Source organism: Setaria italica, chromosome V (assembly GCF_000263155.2).
Source record: "Setaria italica strain Yugu1 chromosome V, Setaria_italica_v2.0, whole genome shotgun sequence".
NCBI classification, from domain to species: Eukaryota; Viridiplantae; Streptophyta; class Magnoliopsida; order Poales; family Poaceae; genus Setaria; species Setaria italica.
In genome coordinates, this window is record NC_028454.1 from 12,929,400 (window position 1) to 12,956,625 (window position 27,226).

General features: G+C 46.1%; 6 protein-coding genes across 7 annotated transcripts; 5 read left to right on the forward strand and 1 right to left on the reverse strand.

Annotated features, from left to right (window-relative positions):
* The first annotated feature begins 2,227 nt into the window (after positions 1-2,227).
* LOC101757315 (peroxidase P7) lies at positions 2,228-3,554 on the forward strand. Its single transcript, XM_004968522.4, has 3 exons — positions 2,228-2,489; positions 2,607-2,801; positions 2,902-3,554. The coding sequence occupies exons 1-3, from the start codon at positions 2,277-2,279 to the stop codon at positions 3,457-3,459; spliced, it is 966 nt and encodes a 321-aa protein (XP_004968579.1). The 5' UTR covers positions 2,228-2,276; the 3' UTR covers positions 3,460-3,554.
* A 3,210-nt stretch (positions 3,555-6,764) lies between these two features.
* LOC101758949 (mitochondrial dicarboxylate/tricarboxylate transporter DTC) lies at positions 6,765-10,500 on the forward strand. Its single transcript, XM_004968525.3, has 6 exons — positions 6,765-6,995; positions 7,802-7,885; positions 8,332-8,393; positions 8,953-9,314; positions 9,818-10,032; positions 10,126-10,500. Exons 1-6 carry the CDS (start codon positions 6,864-6,866, stop codon positions 10,180-10,182), a joined length of 912 nt encoding a protein of 303 aa, XP_004968582.1. The 5' UTR covers positions 6,765-6,863; the 3' UTR covers positions 10,183-10,500.
* Positions 10,501-12,576: 2,076 nt separating this feature from the next.
* On the forward strand, positions 12,577-14,678 carry LOC101758543 (putative CBL-interacting protein kinase 13). The gene has a single exon (XM_004968524.3). It carries the CDS (start codon positions 12,637-12,639, stop codon positions 14,200-14,202), a length of 1,566 nt encoding a protein of 521 aa, XP_004968581.1. The 5' UTR covers positions 12,577-12,636; the 3' UTR covers positions 14,203-14,678.
* A 1,449-nt stretch (positions 14,679-16,127) lies between these two features.
* LOC101758130 (eukaryotic translation initiation factor 3 subunit D) lies at positions 16,128-16,695 on the forward strand. The gene is made up of 2 exons (XM_004968523.3): positions 16,128-16,277; positions 16,360-16,695. Exons 1-2 carry the CDS (start codon positions 16,214-16,216, stop codon positions 16,521-16,523), a joined length of 228 nt encoding a protein of 75 aa, XP_004968580.1. The 5' UTR covers positions 16,128-16,213; the 3' UTR covers positions 16,524-16,695.
* A 1,551-nt stretch (positions 16,696-18,246) lies between these two features.
* Positions 18,247-20,432, reverse strand: LOC101757718 (CBL-interacting protein kinase 5). The gene has a single exon (XM_012846292.3). It carries the CDS (start codon positions 19,841-19,843, stop codon positions 18,491-18,493), a length of 1,353 nt encoding a protein of 450 aa, XP_012701746.1. The 5' UTR covers positions 19,844-20,432; the 3' UTR covers positions 18,247-18,490.
* Positions 20,433-22,302: 1,870 nt separating this feature from the next.
* Positions 22,303-27,185, forward strand: LOC101760161 (protein ROOT INITIATION DEFECTIVE 3). 2 transcript variants are annotated; one of them, XM_004968527.3, is made up of 9 exons: positions 22,303-22,626; positions 22,718-22,831; positions 23,690-23,817; positions 23,897-24,035; positions 24,189-24,388; positions 24,803-24,930; positions 26,139-26,332; positions 26,418-26,607; positions 26,846-27,185. In XM_004968527.3, exons 1-8 carry the CDS (start codon positions 22,405-22,407, stop codon positions 26,568-26,570), a joined length of 1,278 nt encoding a protein of 425 aa, XP_004968584.1. In that variant the 5' UTR covers positions 22,303-22,404; the 3' UTR covers positions 26,571-26,607; positions 26,846-27,185. The 2 variants fall into 2 exon arrangements, with proteins under 2 accessions (XP_004968584.1, XP_004968583.1); XM_004968526.3 differs by having other exon boundaries at positions 22,306-22,626; positions 26,415-26,607.
* The last annotated feature ends 41 nt before the right edge of the window (positions 27,186-27,226 follow it).

Here is a 27,226-nt window from a genome sequence, read left to right on the forward strand (position 1 = left end):
ATGTCCGCATGTATGGATGTTCCTATGTGGCTTTGTTAGTTTATTGTGGAATCTGCACAAGTAACGGGTGAATCATGTGGTTTTACTAGAATATTGTTGTTTACTTTTCTGAGTGTATTGTTTGACGAATTCATAGATGCATCCTGGAAACAGCTTGCATTTTGCGAGATATGCGAGTTGCATAGTATGCCACTGCATCGGACGGGCCACAGCAACGGGAGACCGTCCATATATTTCTGTTGTAATATTCAGATTGCTACTTGTATTCCTGATGGCAATGCTACTTGCCTACTTCGTGCCTAAGAAATATTCTTACCTGTCCAGTGTCTAGCTGATGTTGCACATCGTTCGTGGCTAAGAATTAATTTCCCTCTCTGCGTATGATTCTGATTATATTTTTGTATAAACAATTGTGTACAAAATTAAACAAGAGGCAATGGTTGGCTTCTATGATTTCTCCATTTTATTTACCTTGTTAGATTTCGTGAAACATAAGAAGTCCTTTGTGTAAATTGCATCCAGGACTAGAATTTCTTAGTTGGCTGTTTGCTGAGAACAAGACTGAACTATTCTTTCTGTGAGGTGCATCTCTATTCATTGCGCATCTCAAAGTCCTGTTCCTCACTGGTTGGTATGCATCATCAGCATGGATCATGGTTCATGTTCGTAAATTAAAGGCAAAATTGGAAAATCTGTAGAAACATAGGTTGTATCCTGCGTACACGAAGGTAAGTCATTCCTGCATTATCATAGTTTATGTTCTAATTCATTTTGATTTCCTGTCTATATATTTATGTATCTAAGCTGCTTCTGAATTTCATATTGTCGTTTTTTTGTCTGCTATTATAAACAGGGCTATATCTAAAAACTGCCACAATCCTTTGTTAGCAGGCGCCATGCCCATGACAAGGAAAACTAAACATGCTTAACTAGACTTTGTATCTCTCTATTTCTTGAGGAAAACTTTGGGGGCTGTGACGGACATTTTGGGCCGTCTTGACTTGCTATTGGGCCCAAAACAATGTGAGAAACGAATCATCATACCTCCTTGTTCTGTCTCCATGCGTTTTCTGATTTGATCGTACTTGATCTCAAGTCCCCCACTCCCCAATGCTTGGTGCCTTGGTCTACATATGAAAAATCACTTCTTGTTTGACAGCCTCTACAACATTTTTGTAACTAATAGATAGAGAGCACTACTTAAAGGTTCAAACCTTGAGCTTCCAATTCACTGGGAAAAAAAGAAAGAAGAGCTGTAGTTTGAATTCAAACCCTTTTGAAGTGAACATGAACCAAATGTTTGGGTTTGATATATGGCTTTTCTGGATCAATCGATTTTCTGGTACACTGATCCCTGCTTTGGTAATGATGATGACCCATGTACTCTCGATATACGCTAGATTATGACACTGCAATCTGGTGTGCCTTATCCGAATGTACGACTGGTCCGGACACGTGCCTTTGCCAAGAATGTGGTGTGGTCGATCTCAGGCAAAGAAACCACTTGATAGCGGGCGCACCATCATCATCTGCCGTAGACTTGAAGCCATGCCAAAGGTACACACATGGATGCACGCACGTTTTCCATTGATCACTGCCCAAGTGCTGATCCTGGTCTGCCCATTAGGCCATTAGTAGCAACCTAGCATGAAGGATTCGCCGCGCACGAGCCGGCGGCGCCCGACAGAAAAATGGCACGAAAACACAGAGCCGCCGTGGTGTCCGTCGCGCCGTCACACGGCGCGCCGCGCGCTGGTCGAGCACGAGCTACCACGCCGTTCTGATACGGGCACACTGCGCGCGTCCGGCGTCCGTCCCCAAGCCGCACATGCCCGGGCAGCGTAGCAGCCTGCAGCCCTGCACGGCCTGCCTGAAGCCTGACGATGCTTGCTGTTGGTTGGTGCCAACTGCCATGCGACACCCGACTTGCCATTGGTGGCGCGCAGAACTAGCACCTCGTCTCGGCCGCCGTGCCCGCTCGGTGACCCGGCGCTAGCGTCCACGGCCGCGCAGCCCCACTCGCTCGCTGGTTGGTGGTCACCGGTCAGGCCTGGACTCTGGCCGGAGCCAGGACACAGCCCGGAACAAACAAACCCGCTTGTCACCTTGCGAGCCAGTTGGGACGCAGCGCAGGGACTGTGACGCAATCCTCTATCTCCACCGCCTCCCGGCTCGCATTCCACTTGCACGCGGCGGCACGGCAGGCCCATATATACGTGTCCGTGCGCGTGAGCACTCTCCATCCAGTTCATTGCACGCTTCACTTCGGTCTGGCGATGGGGTGGTGGCTGTCCCGAGCGCTGTGGCTCTCGGCGCTCGCCGTCGTCGCGGCCGGCGCGCAGGCGCAGCAGCTGTCGCCGGGGTTCTACAACGCGACGTGCCCGGCGCTGCAGGCCGTCGTGCGCCGCGGCGTGGCGCGCGCCGTCCGCAGGGAGCCGCGCATGGGGGCGTCCATCCTCCGCCTCTTCTTCCACGACTGCTTTGTCAATGTACGTAAAACCAGCGAGCGATCCCTTCCTTCTTGCTCCTTTTGTTTTGGTGGCGGTGGTGTCGCGACCGAGGCGTCGGGCTGAGCTTGGGTGGGTGCCATGTTCGCGCGGTCGCAGGGGTGCGACGCCTCCGTGTTGCTGGACGACGTGCCGGGCAACTTCACGGGGGAGAAGAACTCGGGGCCCAACGCCAACTCGCTCCGCGGCTACGAGGTCATCGACGCTATCAAGGCCCAGGTCGAGGCCTCCTGCAACGCCACCGTCTCCTGCGCCGACATCCTCGCCCTCGCCGCGCGCGACGCCGTCAACCTGGTCAGTCATTGCTCTCTCGGTCAGTCAGTCAGTCTCTCGATCAGAGCTTGTGGGTTGGCGACACTGACGCCTGGTGCACGCGTGCCGTGATACAACGCAGCTCGGCGGCCCGAGCTGGACGGTGCCGCTGGGCCGCCGCGACGCGCGCAACACGAGCATGAACGCCGCGAACACCAACCTGCCGCCGCCGGACGCGAGCCTCTCGACGCTCCTGTCCATGTTCCGCGCCAAGGGCCTGGACGCGCGGGACCTGACGGCGCTCTCCGGCGCGCACACCGTGGGGCAGGCCCGCTGCGCCGTCTTCCGCTCGCACATCTACAACGACACCGCCACCAACGCCACCTTCGCCGCGGACCTCCGCGCCAACGTCTGCCCCTTCACGGGCGGCGACGCCAACCTCGCGCCGCTGGACCCGCAGGCGCCCAACGCCTTCGACAACGGGTACTTCCGGGACCTGGTCGCCCGCCGCGTGCTGCTGCGCTCCGACCAGGCTCTCTACGGGAGCGGCGGTGGCAACGGCACCACGGACGCGCTCGTGCGCGCGTACGCCGCCAACGGGACGGCCTTCGCGGCCGACTTCGCCGCCGCGATGGTGAGGATGGGCAGCCTTGTGGGGAGCGGCGGCGAGGTCCGGCTTAACTGCCGGCGAGTGAACTGATGATTTAGCTGCACTGCACGCAGCACCGTTCTGCATTCCTCACCATCGTCAATGGATTATTACTTTAGTTCATGGCGTACGCTTTACAGACGAATGATTATACGCGATGTTCTTCGTTTTCTCGAGGAAGGACAAGGACCAGGAGTCCAGGACGCGCAGATCGGAACCGCTGTTCCTGCCGCGCTGGATTCCCTCGTGTTCCGATCGAAAGGGGGACGGGCCATGCCATCCGATTGCGAATTTGCGATGTCAAGCAGCAGGCTTTTTGACCCCTGGGGCTGATGCGCGCATCATGCGGCAGACATGAGATCGATCGACATCTGCCAGCTGCGGCTGCGCCTGCGCGCGGTAGATCACACCGTGCGGGGATGCTCGCTGCGGGGTGCAGAGCAGAGGCGGGGGGCCAACCGGCCGGCAGCCACGGATGTATAGTGCAATGATTTGCTCCTGCGGGTGGACGGAAAGGGGATCGAGCCACAGCCAGGCAACCAGCAGCGCGGGACGGCGGCGGTGCCTGTCATGGCGTCCACGGCTGCGCCTCGTGGCCGTGCCGGCGGGGCCCCCGTGCGACGGCGATGGTCGCTTGTGTTCGCGACACTGTAGCGCGGATCACGTCGTATATGGCCTGCGTCTCCTCACTTGGCCGCTGGTGCAGTGCCCACGCCTAGGAGAGAGCAGCAAGTAGGACACCCTTATCCTCGTACAGGATGTGTCTCTGATCTCTCGTCATCTGCCGCAGCGTTTTCGACAGGGATCGACTTGCTGGTTCGAGCAATCGAGCGCTTAGCATCGTTGGCCAGATCGCCGCAATGGCGTTGCCAATTCGCCAAAGCAACGGCACTGCGGCGTTCTCACCTCTGAATATCCGAGATGAGGGTATGCGTGGCTAGATGGCCTGCCTGTCTGATACCCCTGGTTTGATCGCCCCCGGTTAAACTGAACATGTGCATTGGATTTGCAGGTGCACACGGCCCCAGCCACCAGGGTATCGGTTTTTAAGAAACTGTAACGAGGGGCCTCATATCCTTGAGGATAGAAAGGCAGCTTTTCATTTGTCTGTCATGTGATGCTGTGAGAGTAAAGCTAAGCATGCCTGCAGCTCTGGCCTCTGAGGGCACGGCGCCAGGCAGTCACACCATGATTGAGAGCAAACGTGATAACATTTTCGGCCGACATTTTCTGCGTCTACATACATGACAAGTTGATGGGTAGGCTCAGCAGCGCCTTTGGCCTGCGCCTGAATGATTGGAGAAGAGGGAATCTTGTCTATCTAGTTGGGCTGGATGCAAAAGTCCATTCAGGGAACATTGGGCTGCAGCCCAAATATAGTACGCGGCGTCAGAACTCATCAGAACAAGCGACTAGAGATGCAACATGCAACTATGCAAGTGCTCCGCCAGTCCAAACTCCAAACTCGCTTCACCCAATCAAAAGCTGACAAGTACTCGGTCAACAATCATGTCTCGCAGAAAAATCGTGTTTTGTTTTCCATAATTTGTTCAGTGGATGTTTCGTCGAAAAGAAAATTTGTTTTCAATTTCTGATCATGCTTAGGTCCCGTTTGGTTCTTTAGTTCCACCTAAAATTTCTATCACATCAAATGATTAGATACTAATTAGGAGTATTAAATATAGACTAATTACAAAACCAATTGCATAGATGGAGACTAATTGCGAGACGAATCTATTAAGTCTAATTAGTCCATGATTTGACAATGTGATGCTACAATAAAACATATGCTAATAATGGATTAATTAGGCTTAGGTCCCGTTTGGGTCCAAGGAATTGGAATCTATTTAATGGAGTAGGCTAATTTATGTTGGAATGTGGCATTCCACAACTTTCCAAAGTTTAGATATAAGCCTATCTTAAATTCATGGGGTGGGAGATGGAAATTGATTCTATAGAGTATGATTATTAGAATGGAATTCAATTCTTATAGCACGCTCTTAGACTCGCTTCTCTATAGTAGAAGTGCAGCATACAAGTATCTCTCCTATATCACCAACTATAATATACAACTATATTCCACATACAATTATATTAGCTTAATTAATTTGTGTCTAAATTATGATTATTAGGATGGAATTCAATTCCAATGATCCAAACGGGGCCTTAATAGATTCGTCTCACGAATTAGCCTTCATCTGTATAATTAGTTTTATAATTAGCTCATATTTAGTCCTTCTAATTAGTCTCTAAATATTCAATGTGACATGAACTAAAATCGCTCGAGGATCCAAACCCTTACCATCTTCATGTTCCTAAGGAACGTGCACATGCAAGCATTTTGGCTCAGGCTTTGGACTCGAACCTCATGCTTCACACCGCATCATATCACAAGCTATGAGAAAAAGGGAAGTAATTTCTCTAGTCGTCCTCACTCGAGTCTTGCTATAACAATACGTTGCTTTCATCCAGATTGTTGGGAATACGGCTGACACGCCTGGCTAGCTACGAGTATTTCTACAATTCTACTTGTCATTTTTACCTCTGCAAATAAAAATCTCTGGGTTTACTAGCAAAAATAACTGACGACTAATTAGATTCCCCAGTTACCATAATATAATCAACGACATCCCAACTTAGGTCTGCATGCTTATAAATGACTTAGATCTTGCTTCGTTTAATCAAGATATATAACATTTTATAACAATATCTAAACTATGGGAGAACTGTAAAAAAACCATATGCAAGCTGGGGGGTTTTCAAATACCCATCTCACTTTCTTATAGTCTAACACTTGCAAAATTTATATAGTTTGAAATAAACCTACGCCTGTTGACCAACAAATGTAATTGTCGTATAAGTATAACCTCAAGGGTTGTCTGTTTTGTCCTAATAATAAGCTTACTGCAGAGTTTTCTTTAGGACTTTGCACACCCAACATCGAGATAAACCCTATAAAACTTGCATGTGTTAGATGCAAGAACTGATATGCAAGTGAGTGTTTGAGTATCCTCTAACTTATACAGGTGTATTTTTACTATTTTTCTCTTAAACTAAACCTCATAAATCTGCAAAGGTGGGCAAAACAAGACTAAAATTTAAGCCCAAATTCAAATACCAAACGGAATTGCAAGAAATTCTTATTATTATTCTCTTCGGTGGAATGCAAAATCCATGTCAGGAAAGCCAAAAAAAAATCCACTCACAAGAATAAAAAGCCAAAAGAGATTCATTTTTGTGCACCACATGTCCACATCCTCCTCCGGCGAGGGACACGAGACGCCTTGGTGCTCCTCCGCGGATGCGGGCCCACCTCCATCAGCCCACGGGCCAGGAGGGAGTACACATACTCATGGCTATCGTCGACATAAAAATGGCGACGGCAACCGGCGCCGAGGAAGTACCAGCCCTGTTCTCTTCGGGAGCTGCGAGGGTAGGAGGAGGAAGAGACGGAGATGGCGGACGCGAAGCAGCAGCAGCAGGCGCCACCACCAAGCGCCGCGTGGAAGACGGTGAAGCCCTTCGTCAATGGCGGGGCCTCCGGCATGCTCGCCACCTGCGTCATCCAGCCAATCGACATGGTCAAGGTGCGCCCCTGACTCCCTCGCACTCGCACTAGCAGGACAGTAGGACGCTGCACCGTTGGGCCACGCGTGGTGCTTGTTGGTGAGGCGGTCGCAGGGCCTCGGGGTTTGGGGGTTTGGGGGTTTGGGGGCCACTCAGTGCGGTGGATGGGCTGGTTATGGGCGAGATAGTTACTGCGCTGCTGTGGGCTATTTCCTGTTGTATTGGGGTGTTCGAATGGGATTTCGGTGGAGGAGACCTGTTTGATGGATTGCGTCGGAGGATGATTTTGCTCGCCTCTGGTTGTTGAGGTCGGTGGAAATAGCTTGTTAAGGATTGCAAGTGTGGGGAATTCGGAAAATCGGGAGTGAGCGTTGGGTGTGTTATACACGTTAATCAGTGGATTTGAGGTCACTCTGAAAGGGGCCGTTACCCCAGGGATTCATAATTTGTTTCTTGCATTCATGATTTTATTACACTAGACACTTTTTATGTGGTCATTTAGTTTATGACGACTTGACGAGGAAGACACGATTACGAGATGTTTTTCGTGGCTTTGGATAGTACCAACTACGAAGTAGCACATTTGAAATTCATGTGGGCAATTGTCTAGTGACTTTCCTTTTTGGCGTCTTTGACACTTGCTTTGCTGAGACTGGGCCATTTTTAGTACATGGCTCTTCTTCTTCAGTCTCAATTAATTCTCGGGGGTTTGCATTGCTGGTCCGAGATGCAGGTGCTTGTAATCGTTAGTCAATTATTGTCTCTCAGGTTTGTTGTTTGTCTGGGATCAAGGTCCTTATGAATTGTATTGTTCTTTAATTTTCAGGTTAAGATCCAACTAGGAGAGGGCTCTGCAGCTACTGTCACCAAGAAGATGCTTGGTAATGAGGGAATTGGTTCCTTTTACAAGGTATATTATTTTAGGTGTTCTGTTCCCTTTCTTTAATTGACTTTATTTAACATTTGATCATGGAAAATGGAAACGTGGAATGAACTATATACTGTTGAGAAACATGCATTTCTGAGAGCGTAAGTGGTGGTCTAGTTTCACGAGCTGTAGTGCATTATGGGCATACAAATCCGAGGCCACAAAACTGTTGGCTCTACTAAACTGATTTTTAGGATAACATTCATTGGCTTATGTTTGTTTTAAATGGCAAACAGACGATATTTTACCTCTGCAGTCCCTTAAATGGAGCAATGGATTAACAAAATAACCAATTTGAAAACTATAATGCTGCCAATGTAGAATGGATAGTTATATGTTTCTGCAGGAATATGTTCAGTATTTTTGAACTGATTTGCAGTCATGAGGTGGCTTGTCAGTTTGAGTTCTTGTACATTTCTTCCACACAGGGATTATCAGCTGGTTTGCTTAGGCAAGCCACATACACGACCGCTCGTCTTGGATCCTTCAGGTATTTACTTTTTCATCACCATCTACCAATCTCCAATATACAAGAAGTACCGAGTATTGCCTTCAGTAATTTGTGTCGGAAACCTTTTGTTTCTACTTTTTGAAGTATCTGAGCTGTTGCGTACATACTGTTATTTGGGGGTGTTAAGCCAAAGCATATGTAACAAGCTAAGTGCACACTTCAGCATGACTCATATCTTTAGGATTAATGTTGACAATGGTTTCCTCACACGACTTTGTGAAGTTTTCTTTTAATGTTCTTTTCCCCACAAGAAGGAATGCCCATGTGGAGGTAACAGCTTCATCATTCCTGGATCCAGGCTAATACATGACCATTTGTATAGTGTTTCTCTGCATTATTATGCTCGAAGCAGGATAAGCCAAGTGTAGTTTTAACTATGATCCTAAAACAAGATCTAGGAAACCACCTATGCTTCATTTCTCAATGACATTTCTAGTAATAGAAATGTTCCTTGATTATGTCGATCTATTTTCAGTATATGAATTTTTAGCACTAAGTACTTCCTGAGAGTTTTTGTATTGATTCTGGATTTTCTCAGGGTGCTAACAAATAAAGCAGTTGAAGCAAATGAGGGAAAGCCACTACCTCTACTGCAAAAAGCTGTTATTGGTCTCACTGCTGGAGCAATTGGAGCATGCGTTGGTAGTCCTGCAGATTTGGCACTCATTAGGATGCAGGCCGATTCAACCCTGCCAGCTGCCCAACGGCGCAACTACAAGAATGCTTTTCACGCGCTTTACCGTATTGTTGCTGATGAAGGTGTTCTGGCACTTTGGAAGGGTGCAGGCCCAACTGTAGTCAGAGCTATGTCCCTAAACATGGGCATGCTTGCCTCCTACGATCAGAGTGTTGAATTATTTAGAGACAAATTTGGAGCTGGAGAAATATCTACAGTGCTCGGTAAGATTCATATTCCTTTAGTGATTGGATTTCATGTGATATTTTGCATTTTGAGATGGAAATCAAAGTGGGAGATTAGTCTCATTCTTTAGGTTAGAGCGTGCATGTGCAGAGGGTGAGCAAACGATAAAGCTCTAAAAGTTTTGGCAATTTCGACCTGCTATTGTCACTTTTATTGTTAATCTTAGTATCCATTGTGCTTTCCTTATCGGAAAAAAAAAATCACTTGTGCTTTCTGGTTTCAATATATTTTGGCCTGTCAGAAGTGGCCGTATAACAGGGGCCCCACCAGCAGTGGCTTTCCATCAACCTGGTTTATGCTCCAACTGACATATTTTTGTCATATATTGAGCAAGTATTGCTGCCCACATAGCTTCAGTTCAGGAAATGGGAATACCTTTCATATTAGACTCTGCAGTTGAACATTTTTAGTGATAGTTTTTGCGGCAGTTCATTTTAGATTTTGCTCTGCTTTCCTAACAAATCCTAAGTATTTCTTGTAGGGGCAAGCGCTGTGTCAGGATTCTTTGCATCTGCCTGTAGTTTGCCCTTTGATTATGTGAAGACGCAGATTCAGAAGATGCAGCCTGATGCCAACGGGAAGTACCCGTATACTGGATCTCTTGACTGTGCCATGAAGACCTTGAAGAGTGGAGGCCCGTTTAAGTTCTACACCGGGTTTCCTGTCTACTGTGTCAGGATTGCTCCACATGTCATGGTAATGCAAATATTCCAATCATTTATATGATAAACAGGCAACTTGATTATTTCATGTTTCTGTCATACTAACCTAATTATATTTCGTGTGCAGTTGACTTGGATATTCTTGAATCAGATCCAGAAGTTCGAGAAGGGTATGGGACTTTAAGATATGGTTGGTTGATCATGCTCGTGCCAAGACATAGCTATAAGAAGCCTGCTGCGTTATAAGCCAGCAATGGGTTCTCATAGACTGAATTCAATGTTCTGATTTCTTCGAGTCTATAAGTAGCATGCGTGGTGATTTCATCCTTTGACACCAAATAGTCGTATCGTCTGCTGTAATTTGGAGCATTGCTGGGTAACTTTTGTTGCTGACGTATGTTGTTGGTACTTGGTAGGGGCACTGCCAAGAGAAAATACTATGAAAGTGGATTTTAATTCGTGTCAGTGAATGGAGCCAAACTTCGCACACTGTTTTGCCATCGATCTCTATATTTTCTTAGTTATGTTATGTTCATCATACATATATGTGCTAACATTTTTTTTTTCTTTTGTGTATGAGATAGCAGTGTTGTTTCCATTCTGTTGCCTACTGGCGTGTTTCATGCTGTGATAGCTGAATTTTGATGCATGGAACAGCGGATCGTGCTTCTGGAGCCATTTCGTGCACTCTATTTGCTGAACCAATCATTTGGGTTATGTGACTGTACGATGGACTGTATGTGCTATCAACCTCATGAAACCATCAACTATGATAAACCAGTAGTTGTGAATTTCTCAATTCTCAATACAGCAGTTAGCTAGCCAGATCAAAATGGCATTCAGCTACATGGTGAGCTTGGTGTACGGTTTGCTTTTCTATCTTCAGCATGGCAGGTGCATATGAGAGGCAAGATGCTGTGGCCTGCAGATTGCAAATTGTTTACCCAATCTGCAGATATACTATTGTAAACAACTAAGAATGGATATAGCGTCCATGTACCTACATGATAAGAGTAACTTCTGTCGTGTGCGTGGTCCAGCATGGCATCATCCATTGCGAATCTGTGACGATGTATAGGTTCCACAAGGTACGTTTGACGTATCGTATATCGGTCTTAATATCTAGTATTAGTTTGTTTTAAAATTCATGACAATTAACGTTTATATAAAAACATGCAAATGCGTTGCATAATCTTTTCACTTAAGAATCTGCCCTGCCGACCCTGATGTCCTATCTCTAGCTTGCATTTGACCAAAAAGGGCTAACATACCCTAGGAAAAATTCTCTTGCTTCCACTATACAGTTTCTGATCCATGTGTTGGATCCAACGTGTAGCACTGAATCCTGGGCATCCCATTGCTCCCTAATCCTTATTATCCGCATCAAGTACAAATTGTTTACCCAATTATTGAAGGTTTCCTTGGTATTTTTTATTAACGAATTAGTCATCGCAGCAACCGAAATCATTTCCTTTTTGGCATGAACATTTCGTCGTGCGATGCATGCATCTTTGAAAGAAAGAAAAAAAAAAAGCAAATGGGGGCGATTGCACTGTGGAAAAGTACTTAATGTCCCTATGAAGCATATAGGGCTACCGTTCTTCTGGAAAAATCGAGGAAGGGGGTTAAATATTTGTGTTTGGCCACGGCAAAGAAGTGTCCCCTCATGATGTGGAAGGTCGATTCCAGATTCTACAATATTCATTTTGTTTCTGTCTAGGATACCAACAACCCTGGGAGAAACAAGAGGGCACCTATTGTTATACACTGAAACTTTTTAAAGAACTTCTGAAATCCATCCTTGAACAACACTGCTTTCTCCCTGCTAGACACTGCTTCTTCTATTTTCATGAACAATTTTTCAGAAATATAGGAATTCGAGAGCTAATACTCTCTGCTTACCTTTCAGTATCAAGAAGCAATACGTGCTTCACATCTTACCTTCTACTGAAAAATCGCAGTCCTTGAAAGAAGTTGATGGCCAGAAGCACACAGGTGGCAATAGCTCATCTGAACCATAAAGTGAATACTTTATTAACTTGTTTCCCACCAACCATTTCAGGCGTGCAGGATAGCAACAAAGTACCTGTGAAATGCTCAACTGTCACAATGCACCGACTTTATTCCTTAACACTTCCAACTAAGCATAGAGCAAGCAGCATAGAAATGTCAAACGAAATTAGATGAAAAATCATTTTCCAACCAATGCGTCCGTGTCATGGCAGAAATAAAAATTTCAGAAGAAAGGAGATCCCTTCACCAGATCACCGACCACGCAGCACAACAGTAGCCTTACCCAGAACAAACGGCCAAGATAACGTCACAATCCACATCGAACGGCGATGCGGAAATCCGAGTCATCAATGACTGAATTAGTGCCCTCCCATCACATTACACCTGTAACCAAAAATGCATAAATATTCTCAAGAAAATTCAACAAATTATTAAAACAAGTACGAAAAAAGAAGATTACCAAAAAGTCAAACTTTTCTTAAGAGCACACTCCCTACCAACCTGTCTATATATCCCACATCTCCTCCATCAATTCCATTCTCTCTTCTTCCTTCCATTCTATGTCATCAACCTCTCCGATCCTTGCCGCGTCAGCTGGCCTAGCTAGTGACGTTCTTGCCGGTCAATGGTGCGGATGGCAGGCAAGGTAGGAAGCAATGGCGGCAGCGGCGGCCGGGAGCCCAAGAAGCCGGCGCTCCTCCTGGGGCGTTACGAGGTTGGGAAGCTGCTGGGGCAGGGCAACTTCGCCAAGGTGTACCACGCGCGCAACGTGCGCACGGGCGAGGAGGTGGCGATCAAGGTGATGGAGAAGGAGAAGATCTTCAGGTCCGGGCTGACGGCGCACATCAAGCGCGAGATCGCCGTGCTCCGACGTGTGCGCCACCCGCACATCGTCCAGCTCTACGAGGTCATGGCCACCAAGCTCCGCATCTACTTCGTCATGGAGTACGTGCGCGGCGGCGAGCTGTTCGCGCGCGTCGCGGAAGGCCGCCTCCGGGAGGACGACGCCCGGCGCTACTTCCAGCAGCTGGTGTCCTCTGTTGCCTTCTGCCATGCGCGCGGGGTGTTCCACCGGGACATCAAGCCCGAGAACCTCCTCGTCGACGACGCCGGCGACCTCAAGGTCTCCGACTTCGGGCTCTCCGCCGTCGCCGACCAGATGCGCCACGACGGGCTGTTCCACACCTTCTGCGGCACGCCGGCGTACGTCGCGCCGGAAGTCCTCTCCCGCCGCGGCTACGACGCCGCCAAAGCCGACCTATGGTCCTGCGGCGTCGTGCTCTACGTCCTCATGGCCGGGTACCTCCCGTTCCAGGACCGGAACCTCGTCGGCATGTACCGCAAGATCCACAGGGGCGAGTTCCGCTGCCCAAAGTGGTTCTCGCCGGCGCTCAAGCGCCTCCTCCGCCGCGTCCTCGACACCAACCCGCAGCGCCGCGCCACCGCGGACGAGATCATGGACAACGAGTGGTTCAAGGTCGGCTTCCGCCGCTTCTCCTTCCGCATCGAGGACGACCGCTCCTTCACCTGCTTCGACCTGGACGACGACGTCGACGGCGCCGCCGACGCGTCCACCTCGCCACCCAACGAGACGGAGACGCCACGGACAGACGACGCGGGGGACGACGCCGCCAAGCGATCGATAAGAAAGGCGGGCGGTGGAATGACGTCGTGCGGGTCGGCGCCGTCGCTGCTCCATCTGGAAGCGCGCAGCAGGCTCGGCGGGAGCAGCAGGCGGCGGTCGAGCCTGAACGCGTTCGACATAATCTCGTTCTCGAGGGGGTTCGACCTGTCGGGCCTGTTCGAGGACGGCGAGGCCGCTGGGAGCGGTGGCGGCCCGGAGCCGCAGCACCACCCGGCAGCGGCGCGGTTCGTGTCGGCGGCTCCGGTGGAGCAGATCCTGGTGGCTCTGGAAGGGGCCGCGTCGGCGGCCGGCCTGGTGGTGCGCGAGCTGGACGACGGGTCGATCAGCATGGAGGGCACGCGGGAGGGCGAGCACGGCGCGCTGGTGGTGGGCGCGGAGATCTACGAGCTCACGCCGGAGCTGGTGGTCGTGGAGGTGCGGCGTAAGTCCGGCGGCGCCGCCGAGTACGAGGAGTTCTTCGGTGCGCAGCTCAAGCCCAGCCTGCACGACCTCGTCTGCGACGAGCCGACACTGCTCCCACCCGACGAGCGGTCTCGGAGCCTCTGAGCTGTGATCGTGGCCGGCTGGGCGCCGCCGCGCGATTCATGCGTGCACGCCCGCACCAAGGCATGCGCACGCACGCACGTTCGTCGTCGACAATCGTATGTACGTGGCTTAGTGCCACGTATGTACATATATACTTGCCATATATACAAGTAACGAATACATGCAGAATGTACGTACGTGTAAGAGTGAAAGGGATTTTATACGTATGTACGATGATACGCCAGAACACATTTTTGCAGTGTTGTGGTCTCTGTGGATGGTATTTGCGAGCATCCATACATCGCAGCACTGTTGTACGTATTTATAGGGGAAAATGTCAAAAGAAATGTAAATTTTGTGTGCTATCTCGATTAGGGCTTATGTATTAGCTACTAGGGGACTTTTTTTTTGTTACAAGTGATTTTGTGAGAGTTGGCGTGTTTGTTGATGTGCCAATCACTTAATTTGTATTTTGGAGAAGAAAATACTACCAATTGACTTTGTTTATTTATCTATAACGAACTAAATGTACTAATCTATCCAGCTATTTTGTTTTGCTTGTCCACCAACAGTGCACTGACCTGTTCCTGAATAATGTTTCATGGATAAGAAGACTTGCAATTACTTCAAAAAAAGATAAGAAGACTTGCAGGCATGCTTGCTGATTCATTTGCAATAGAAAACGATTACACAAAATGGTTTGGCACACTATAGTAACCTTAAGGTGCGGATCAGGCTGGCTATATATGAGCCTAGGTGACAGTTCATTGCAACTCCAGAAGGTACTTTGCATTCTTCAGTCAGAGTTACCTGTTGCTTGAAAGAGACTAGGGGCCATATGACCAATGTGCCAATTGCGCAAGTGTTGACAAAATGGCATTTTGCAACGGCATGTTGTACATTTTTTTTCTTCAAAATGTCTCGCCAATGAGTTATTTGCATGATTACAAGTTCGCAACGTACTTCACGATTAAAAACCTCTGAAAACGAAGGAAAATTTCAAACAGAAAAGAAACCCCAGCTTTTAGCCGCATCGAAATTCCACGGTTTCCATACAAGCTTAAGTTTTCGTCAATGCCAACTGAAAATATGAAACTCTGAAGAAATTTTCATCAGCCGTAACACCTGATTAAATAAATTCTGGCAAACCAACCGTGACCTTGCTGCCCTGTCCCTGCAATTACTCCATGCCACATCGAAGAGTCTGAGGCTAGCAAGCTATCGTCAATCATTTTATGAAAAAAAAGTCTCCCAGGATTTGCATCTTTCACCTGTTTTAGTTGACGCTGAAGAACTCGATTGCATCAATTCGCCCACGTGGTCGCGGGAGGAGAACTCGGCCACGGAAATCGCCGTGGACGAGATCTGAAACTGAACAGCTGTTCATGTTCAGCGCAGCTAATCGCTTTTGTTTATGTGGCAAATGCGTGTCATGAGTCTCCGAAACTAGAGGTCAGAGTACTCGTCAGTATAATCGTGATCTGCCAAAAGTAGGTGCGCTTGGAGCCTGTACTAAGCTACTTCTGGAAGGAGTGGTGTCATGCTAGATACTGCGTACTAAGCATAAGGATTAGCATGAGCTAGTCAGTCAGTACGCTGTGCTCTGACAGTTTGGCTATTGCAGGCTTGCAGCAGCTTGTTAGTGAGAAACCATCAGTGTCATTTTGAGAAAAAACGGTTAAATTAAATGGATGTTATTGAGCAATATTGATAATTGATAATCTGAAGATGAGATGTATAATCAGCTTATGATAGAGAGGCATTCAGATTGCTGATAGTACCACCAGAGAGGAAAAAAAAGAGGAATAGTATAGAAGACATGGTTCTTAAGGCCCATAAAGGCGGCTTGCACAAGACTTTACACAGTTCGGCCCACAGTAGCCCAAAACCCGTGGCATCAGATCAAATCAATCAATGCCCTCCTCAGACAGGCCCAAGATTAACAGCCGTGGAGCGAAGAAGGCCGAGACCCGCAGCCCAGTTAGCCCCAGGAGGCACTTGCCCGACTCCGGCGACCTCCCCACCACCCACCATGGCCGCCGCCGGCGAGGCCTCCAGCAAGCTCCTACGCTTCCTCTACTTCGTCGGCGCGGGAGGTATGTCATTCCTACAAACTCGTGTACGCTTGCTCGCGCTTCTCGTGTGCTTGACCCCGTGACGCCTCTCATTTCTCCCCAGTGATCTGCACCAAGGCCATCAACACCTATCGCGACTACGAGCACAAGAAGGAGGCCTCAGCCGCCGTCGCCGCCGCCGCCGCCGCCGAAGCGGCGTTGGCTTCTGCAGCGGCGCCCGAACCCGTGCCTGCAACTGCCGCCGCCGCCGCCGCCGCGAAGCCCTGATTGCGGAGTAGGGGCCTATCGGTTAGGGTTCTTCGGATGTTGTTCTCCAGAGGAGAAATAGATATTATCTTTTGTTTCTGATATTTCATTATATGTATCGTATCGTGGTGACATGAATTCGATAATAATCCTTCCTTTCACATGTGTGATCATGGTTCTATACTGCCTTGAATTTGATTGCTAGCAAAGTATTCGTGGCCATGATGCTTACCTGCTATTAATTCGTGTGCAAAGAACTGTAGTGTTATTTTGTGTCGTATTTTGATTTTATTTATTGGGTTGCTATGTCAATGCGGGAGGATCAGTAAGAAGTTAAATTATCGATTATAAGTGTGGTATGGATTATGTTTCTCTTATACAAGGTTCAGGATCTCTGTCAGATGATACATGCTAGATACTACAGAGCCAGGTAGTTTACAAGTAATAGTTGAGGTAAATTATTGATTGAATTGGTGTCCCGTACAAGTTTTCTGCATTTAGCTAGAGTTTAGTTGTTACAAGGTACTGCCTGCAGTTTTCTTTTCCTGCTTCCAAGTCCAGATTTGTGCAGCGTATGAACTTTCAAGGTCCTTTTATCTATACTTTGCTTATCTTAATCTGTGATAGTTGGAAGCGACTTTTGTCACACATTAGTAGCTTTGAAAAAAAATCGGGTAATCTTAATTTACACATTCAATGAGTTGATTTTACATTGGACCCAAAAAACATTTGTTTTTCATTCATTTATTGGACAAAAGAATGTTTGTTTTTCGTTTCATTATGAACATTCTTCGAGGATCCTTGTTTTATCAGCTTCATTCAGCAAGTAGGGTGATTATCAGCTTCATTCACAGGAGCTTGCTCTCAGTCCGGAGACCCGGTTTCGAGCCCTGCATCTTCTTAAATCAAAGCGGGGGTGCGGTCTGCTCCTTCCCGTCGAGTTTTTTTTATTATGAGACAATGATGATGGCCCAGCAACTCCTGTTAATAATTATTGAATTGCAAAATGTTTTTGTTGAACAAAGGCACAATGCTCATTATTTTGGCATAAACGTTGTAATCTGCCTTCACCTATGCAATAGCATTGCTCTTGTGTAACTAAGAAGATGTAGCACCACATTTTCTGCTACAAAAATATGATGTCACATTTGTACATCTCCAGACAACAAGCTGGTGGTTTCTGACTTGTTCGTGATGCACCTTCTATATTTTATATAGTCTGCACCTGAAGGCTATATGTTTCTCATCAATTGTTTCTTCCGAGAATTTAATCTGACTCGTCTGACAAGAGGTATCCTTATGTGGTGGTGCAGCTGCGTACAGTTGTGAGGTCGAGTGAGAATGTTTTGTCTCTCCAGATTGCTTGATATGAAGCTATCTATGAAACTAATTGTACTATTCTTAATCTGTTTTTGTTCTACTAAATTTGACATAACATATAACTGATAGTTTCAAGCACTCAATATTTGTCCAAAAATCCTGCCATAGAGATTGCTTTCTTCAAGCAGAAAATTTTCTTCCCTTTTCATGTATCCACATTTTAATTTGAACATAATAATGAGTAGGACATGCCTTGCCCCAATACATGCCTTATTAAAGCTGCTTAGTTACCCTTGTATTTGGCATCTATAAAATTTCATCTGTGTTATCTATTTATATTTATGTTCTTATCATTTTAATTTGTACTTTCCTCAGTGCTATTTTTCTGCAGGCAATGGTTCTGTCCAAGCAACAGGAAAAACAATGACAGTGCTGATCATCGTGCTTCTATTGATGAAAGGAACAGGAGTTCCATGTTCAACAATTGCTACTACAAGAAGAAAACTGGCAAAAAGGCTCACAAAGAGCCCTACAACCTCCTGCTCAAAGGAGCAAGGTCTTAGCCCTTTGAGAAAGGGGGGGAAAAGAGAAAGGAGGGTAGCTGTAGTCGCATCTCTGAAGAGATTGCGCTTAAAGGGCATATCTTTCGACTGACTAAGAGGATGGCTTTAATGTGATGACTCAGTCATTGAAGGAAGCTTCTCCTCTGATTGACTGCTCCAGCAGATGTCCCTGAGTGAAGGTCTCAGGTCCTTGTTGCAGAACCTTTCATACTCCAATGTGTCCCCTGCTGACTTCTTCACCTCGACGACATAAAAGGCTGGTGTCACCTCGAAGATCTCTGCGTTGATTGCGAGCTGCCCCTTCCTCCCTTCTTTGGACCCCTGCAGTGTCACCAGTCCGTCCTGTTTCTTCACCATGAAGCGCTCTGTCTCAGCAATCTGCTCCAGTTTTGACACTATTGCTGATGCCGGTTTTTGGGTCATGAACCGTGAATTCGCCTTCTGCTCTCGGTCCCCGAACAGGCCTGACAGATCAAATCCTTTGGAGTGCGAGATGATGTCAAATGCATTTAAACTTGTTGGCTTCAAAGGGCTGTCTGGTTGTTCCACCTTGTTGGCTTCATTGTACTTGTGGTCGGTGCTGAAAGCAACTTGAACATCCTTGAGGCTGTTTGAACCCTGTGACTGTGCCAACATCACTGCTGGTTTGTACCCCTTCTTGAACCACGGATACTCAACCAGCTTCTCGATGGTGATCCTGGTGTTTGGATTTGGATCGAGGAGCCTGGACATGAACCTGCGGAGATCAGAAGAGAACCACTGGGGATACTTGACATCACCTCTGCTAATCTTGCGGTACATCTCCATTAGATTTGCATCATGGAATGGGAGATAGCCAGCAAGAAGAACAAACAGTATGACACCGCAAGACCATATGTCCGCCTTGGCTCCATCATAGCCCTTCTTGTTGATTATCTCAGGTGCAACATATGCAGGTGTGCCGCATGTCGTGTGCAACAATCCATCCTGCTTCTGGCACTCCTGTAGGGCACTCAGGCCAAAGTCCGACACCTTGAGGTTGCCGTTGTCGTCCACGAGGAGGTTCTCTGGCTTCAGGTCCCTGTGGTAGACACCGCGGCTGTGGCAGAAATCCACAGCCCCTATCAACTGATGAAAGTACTTCCTCGCGGCGTCCTCCTTCAGCCGGCCCCTGGCAACCCGGGCGAAGAGCTCGCCGCCCCGGACATACTCCATTGCAAAGTATATCTTGCTCTTGCTGGCCATGACCTCATGCAGCTGGACAATGTTGGGGTGGCGAACAAGGCGCATGATGGAGATCTCCCGCTTGATCTGGTCGATCATGCCAACACGCAGAACCTTCTCCTTGTTAATGACCTTAATGGCCACGCTCTGGTTGGACGCAAGGTTCCGGGCATGGTACACCTTGGCGAAGGTGCCCTGCCCAAGATAGCGGCCGAGCTCATATCGGTTCATGAGGATGGTGGGCTTCTTCTCCATCCTTCTCGATTCGTCGGGGGCGACGGCAGCAGCAGCAACAGGTCGAATGGTTCACGAGCGTCCACTCTGCGCCACTTCGTGCCTCTGTCTTCCTCTCTCCCTGGCCAGGGGGGAGAGGAAGGAGAGGTGAAGGGCGACAGAGCTTTTGCTTGTGTTTGGAGGAAACCAAGACACACAACTGATGTGCTCGGAATCCTCAAGGGGGGAGCAGAAAAAGAGAGGGGATCAGTAAAAGAGAGGGGATCAGTCTGTGGCGGTTAGAGTTTTCCCTGCGACATGAGGCCACGACTCGCTCTTCCTCAGGAGATGTATCAGGCTGACTAAGAATAGGACTTGTAGTTGTGTTGGATGGCTGTGGTTTTGGGATGCTATTTGTAGCCTCCCGATCCATGGTTTGTGCTGAGTTTTGAGTGGTGAGATCGGCCATATCATTGCAGCCTCTCTATTCAGTTATTGCATGTGTCTTTCGTGATGGACACCGCTGATCAATTATTTGAAATGTAATTGCACTTGCATCTATGATTGGTTTCCTTTAGAGGATATGAATTTGGACGAGGTGCCATGTGGGAACTGCTTATGGGACAGCGCTGCATGTGGCCATCAGCTGACCATGTCTGATGCTTCTTCTATACAAAGATGTTAGGTTTTCTTTGAAGAACAGTTTGGCGAGTTCAGATATAACATGCATGTGTATATGTACGTTCTTGGACAGTTTGGCCGTCGTTGATCCAGATATGGTGCCATCTATACGATCCTGGATGCTACTGGTACCGACCTGTCTTCCTCTGCGTCATTTTTGGTGTATTTGTGGACATCTGAATTTGTACGTTACGTGTCTTTGTGAGCTGTGACTGAATCCACGAAAGTGCCCTTGTTGTATTGTATTTAAGCATGAGTGTGAGTTTGAACAGTCTAGTACCGTGATCTATTTTTGCACCATTAGCAATCGAAAGCTACACTACACACTACACCGAGTACCTGATAACCTGAACTGGTTTTGTGCCGAATGGCATTCAGATGGAGAACAAAGGAATGTGTCAGAATGCATGAACACCACTGGGCCCGTGAAAAGGGAGGCCGAAAGGGGACACTTGTTTGGCTGAAGCTTGGCACGAAATTGCAGAACTTCTTGTCACGTTCATTATTAAGCAACTTCAAATCTCTCCCTGAACATTCCTTGCAGCATTTGGTTCGCAAGTTTGCAGGTTTTTGACGAAATGCACCATTCAGTCTTTGCTTGTGCATGTCAACTGTTACCACTCGCTGGGACGCTGTCTTGCCATTGGCCACAGCCCACAGGTGACTGATTTTACTGTAGTTTCTGCGACAGGGAGAAGCCATCTGAAACGTGTGATGAGATGGTATCTAGTTGACTTTCTTTTTTTAAAAAATGAATAATTCGCCACAAGTGTGTGCCAAAGTTGCATAGTCACGAACCAAAATCTTGTGGTACCAACATGTCGCTTTCGTATATCGTCATTCATCAGTTGTTTTGATCCCTCGACAGAAACTGGACACGAAATGCTAGAGCTTGATGTACGTGGCAGTGTGGCTCTATAGTCACAGTCGCAGGATTACTGCGCTATCAATCATGCAAAATTAGTGTGACATCGCTGCCATCTCATAGCCAGATCTGTCAATTCAAAACAAAATGATGACTTGGCATGAATATAAACGCAAGTTACAGTTAGACAGATATATACCATCTTTGCATTATTGGCAAAATTATTGGTACATGATAGAACGTGCCTTCATTTCCAATTTCACCTGGCCAAACCGGATGCAACTTGCCATCGAGATCCGCCATATGATTTGGAACCACCACGGACCTGTGGTAATCTTGCGCTTAGCATCCTCGTGTCCCGAGAATTTTTGGCAAATTGGCTTAGCTTCTGCGGTTCTGCCATCGTTTCAAAAAGAAAAGAAAAGAAGAACCAAAAACATCATCATGTTTGCTGGACTACGCGCTGATCGTGTAGTTTTTATTCTGTTATGGATCATGTACGTCGCAGCAGTGTTGAGCGAGCATATGGAATGTTTCCAGGCTAACTGATCATTGATATAACCAAATACAAATGGCCAGCCCATAATTTTGTGATGGAGTTAGTCTCTGCATTATTGTTACAAGATTCACCACATGATTTTATTCAGCAAGAAAGACAATTGTGTAATGTGATCAGCTGTCGTTTTCAGATTTGTGAAGGCCTGCAGGAAAGAATTCAAGCAGACAGCTTTCAGTACCGTGGCCGGCCCAGTTGTTACAATTCAGGCCCAGTCAAATGTTAATATGCAGAAATTTGGCAACCATTCAAATTATCAAATACAGTATACTATATTGTAATCCTTAAGACGTTGTAGTCAATCAACAGAATTTATTTTAACCGTTAGATTAGTCCGAGTAATTAAGGGGAGATTTTGCCTTATTATTTTCTGAAAAAATAAAAGAAAAATCCATCCCTCCTCTCTCCTTTCCCCTCGAGCATATTTGCTCGCCGGCGTCGCGGGCCTCCGTCCGAATCGGCAAAGAAATCTCCAAAACCCTAAACCCTTCTCCGCTGCTCATGGCGCCGCCGCCGCCAAAACAGCTTGTACTGGCCGCATCCTCCGCCGACGCCGGCGTGGCCGCCTGGGACCTCCGCACCGGCGCGGAGGAAATCCGCCACCGGCCCTGCGCCTCCCGTCCTCGCGCGCTCGCCTCGGTCGCCGGCCGCTTCCTCGCCGCCGCCCAGGCCCCTCCGTCTGGCGGCAACTCCGGCACCGTCCACTTCTACCACTGGGACAAGGTAAGCGGCCTCCGCGCAGAAACACCCCGAACGGCGCCCTGGAACTCCGATCCCTGACCCCGGGCTCGTTTTTTGGTTTCGATGATTGCAGCCGCAGGTGGCCGTCAAAAGCTTCCCCGCTGAGCCGATACGCGCGCTTCTTGCGGACCAGGAGGGGAGCTACCTCATCGGCGGTGGCAGCAATGGCAACTTGTTCCTTTGGGAGGTGAGTGCATTGTGGTTTCTTGCTGATGGGTGAATTGGTGAAAGAGTTGGTTGCTAGCTGTGCTTTTGTTTGAGGTTGATGTGAAATGTATGCTGTGTTCTTGGTTAGTGTCTTGGTGAGGTGAAGGGTTGTGTGAAATGGATGTCCCCGGGGTGGTGGATAATCAAAATTGAACCAGGGGCTTCTTGTGTTCCAGTTGGTTCTGAAAAACGGTGGGGGTTCTTCAGCTTAGGAATATGTCTCCAGTAAAATTAGTTTGATTTCTTGAAACATTCTTTCTTTTTTTTTTGCTGTGTTTGACATACTGGTTAAGGAATGTGTGATTCAGGTAGTAAAACTTTGAACTTCTGTAATGATTCAGTCTGGCATAACTGTGTCTTATGTTGAAGTTGGCAATTGTTTTGTGTTAATGTTTGATCTAGTAATTAATTAAGCTGACAACTTGAGTAGCTATTGGCTATGCAATATGTTAACAGATTTGCACATTTGGAGCTAAAAGCTTTAACTGAGACATCAGAAACTATGATATTCAATGACATGGCATTTGTGTATATACCAGTTTAAAATTTCATGATTAATGAAATTCATCTAGGTGTTTTGCCCACATGTATCTCCTGATGACATTTCCCAAAACAGCATGATGTATTTTCTCTTTCCTTTTTCATTTTTTCTATCTGAACATTGATATTTCAGACTAACTTCAAATGAACATACCGTATAATCCATGCTTTCTTTCAAAGTTGTGTGGAATATTTGGCTTCTTTTCTTAGTGTGTTTCACAAATATTAGGGCGGCAATTATATAGTTAATGTTGGGAATTATTCCAGCTTAAATGACTTTCTTTTGATGATGATGTAGGTGGCCAGTGGAGAGCTTCTCCACACATGGCATGCACACTATCGTGCTGTTAGGTGCCTTGCACTTTATGACTATCTGCTTGTCTCAGGATCAGAAGATGGTAGCATCAAAGTTTGGGATTTGATCACGTATGTGTGTTTAGTGTGGTAACATTGGGTAAGCTATTTTTGTATAGTCTCTAACTGGGTTTGTTTGTGTTGGTTACAGGGTGCTTGATGAGCAGTCAAGGTTGGAAGCCCAGACACCATATCTCTACAGTTTCAATCAGCATGCGCTGCCCGTAACTGATATTGCTTGTTTCCTTGGAGCAATTGCTGTATCTTCTTCAGAAGATCGAACATGCAAAGTGCGTAAGCGACTTTACTATCTTTAGTTGAATGCTATGCAGAAGGGCTGTTGTCTATTTCTTGCTGACTCTTCTTATTTACATTGTTTACCTAGTAACACATGTGGATAATTATTTACATCATTTTCCATTGCATTTCTTCTTCTTCCCCAGATTTGGAGTTTATCAAAGGGTAGGATGCTAAGAAGCATTCAGTTTCCCACTAGTATTGATTCTGTAGCACTAGACCCAAGAAGTCATGTTTTCTATGCTGGTGGTAGAGATGGGAAAATATATGTTACTGCTATGGGTGTTGATATCAGTTCTCATGGTAGTGATGAGTCCTCTATTCTTGGTGCTTTGGATGACCACAGGTTTGCATGCTGATCTAGTTTTTCATCTGTAGTTCTTTACTCTCCTGTACTCTGAATAACTTCATTATTTATGTCTGGAGTGCTAATACTTCTTTTATGGTTATGCTGGTCTGAAATTCTCATGTATGTTTACTTTACCCAATGGGTGTGTGTACAAGTAATACAAGTAATACTTCTTTTATGGTCCTGCTTCTCTTTTTGATCTGTTTCACTGTTGGTCCACTGCTTACAAACTTCATATAGGCTGGAAGTCTGGTTTGAAATTTTTTTGGGGTAATGATTGATCTCCATTATTGTTATGCCTTGCTAAAGAAATTTGTTTGCAATTACTTTCTCTGCTTCAGTGTCAAATTCCTAGCATTTGTGGGGCGAGATCTATTAAGTTAATTCTGGTAATTTCTTTAATTGATTCAGCAAGGCAGTAACAAGCCTGGTATCAAGCACAGATGGACTTCTACTAGTGTCTGGATCTGAGGATGGTAATGTTCGGGTGTGGGATACTAGAAGTCAGCAAGTAACCCGAAAATTCAAACACTCCCAAGGTTCTACTCTTTAATGTTACATCATAAAGATTCATGCTGAATATCTTCTGTCTTGAAGTTAATTCAAGACATGGATATAGTGTTGTGACCCTACTTCATTGACTAGTAGTACTTCCTTCTCACAGAAACCTAAGGATGGTTATTTTGCTGGCACACTCCATAGGCCGAAATATGTCTTTTTTGCCTGTTGCTAGGTCCAACCACAAGGCATTTATTTAAATAGCTTAGTGATTTGAGGCATGATGTATGGTTCTTGTATTCGCTGAGTGGTGATACTTGTCTAGGCCGAATTCCATCAATCAATCCTAAGCTCAAAGAATTTTTACAGGAAAGAAGTGAATTCTTTAACTCTCTGGAGAGTCTTGACTATACTGAAACATGAACTCTGAACTGCTAAAGTTTGTCTTCATGAGTTTACACATAAAGTTTCATGACTCATGGTAAAAGTTTTGTTAATCTTTGCCATAAGCTTACAGATTTGGAAAGTTGAGGGTAAAACTATTCTATGGCTATGCTTTTTGTTAAATATATGATGTAGGAAATTTTTTGTCCTAAACATCATATTTAAAAATGGAAAAAGTCCATTTTACTCCCTTCACCTATCCACTTTGTCCGCTTAACCCCCCGAACAAAATTTTTGCTCACTTTACTCCCCTGAACTATTTCATTTGGTCCAATCTACCCCCTAATTAGATTTCTCTTTTTTATTTCTCTTTGTATGAGTTGAATTTTGAGTTCAAATTTTATGAGCAGATAGAAAACATGATGCTTTATGTTAAAAAATTATACTAAGAATTTTTCATGGTTATTTTCATAGGTTAGGAATATTTACTACGAAATTGATCTTAGATATATAAAATGTATGAAAAGTAATCATGAAAAAATTCTAATATTTTTCTAACGTAGAGCGTTATGTTATAAGTCAACTGACAAAATCTGAAATTAAAACTCAACTTGTACGCAAAGAAACAAAAAAGAGAAATCTAATTAGGGAGTAGATTGTACCAAATGAAATAGTTTGGGGAAGTAAAGTGAGCCTAAATTTTGTTCAGGGGGTTAAGCGGACAAAGTAAATAGGTGAAGGGAGTAAAATGGACTTTTTCCATTTAAAAATGGAGGGAGTACTTTTTTGTCTTTAATTTGTGAATAGTGTTTTCATAAGGTACATACTGTTGGTTTGGACGTTTGGTAATATAATTGTTTGGCAGGTCCGGTAACCAATGTTTTGATAGTAACGCCAAAACGAGTAAATCTGCCACCACTACACCCATTACATAAAGTTTGCTCAGCAAATGGGGAAGTTGAACCACGGTCTGTAATTCTGCCTCGGCCTGAAAATGACGTTCCTATTCCTGGAAATCGAACCTCCATTTTTATGGAGCGTTACTTGGATGAACTTCAGGTTAGCTGATTTTGCTTTGTCTTTTATTTGATACACTTCCATGTTTCTTTCTGTTGCATCTTATCATTCTGTTTTGGTGCAGAAGTATGGTGGTTCTTCCATGTTATTTGATTCTGGGCTGAACATTCAGAATGGCGCACAAAACCAACAGGGTGAATGGAGAAGTAGATACTTGGAGTTGCAGGATCTCTTTGTGCATGAGGTCCTCGACCAGATGCCATCCTCGAGGAATCCATGATACCATGCCGCTGGATGTATTTTTGTCACTGAGATGAGTAAGTTCATCTTACGTTCACCTTCTAGTTTATCATAGAGATCATTAAAGAATCCTAGAGTTATCTTCCCTGAATTTTACGCATTTCAGTTATTGCAACTTCAGTAGTTTATTGTTACGTAATCATAGAGAGCTATTCCTGTTTCTCACAAAATCCTGAAGCGTATTTGCATTTTTTATGCATGTTGCGCTGCTCTTTCTCAGTCATGGAAATTTATGTTTTTGAACACGTTGCACAGGATCCTTGGTGCTACCGAAAAGGTGATGTTTGCTACTCAAATGCAAATCAAGGAAGTCCATTGATGTCACAGATGAGCTCGTTGGAGTAATGAATCTGGTAGCTATGGGTGAACTTTCACTGAGATATGTGGGTTGTTAAGATGTGGCAGATTATGTTAGAACAAAATTAGGAATACAAGAATCGTAACATCGTGCAAAGATGGGCCCAATCTGGAGGATATCTGGGAAGTGCCATTTGGGTGGATTAGATATAAATTAAGAGTTTAAGACAGATTTGCAGTAGTGTAAAATGATGCGGTAGCAAATCATTAGGAGCTGCGCGTTTGCTTTGTGCCCGTATTTGCCAAGGTCGCCAGGCCAAATTTGACATCTTTGATCAA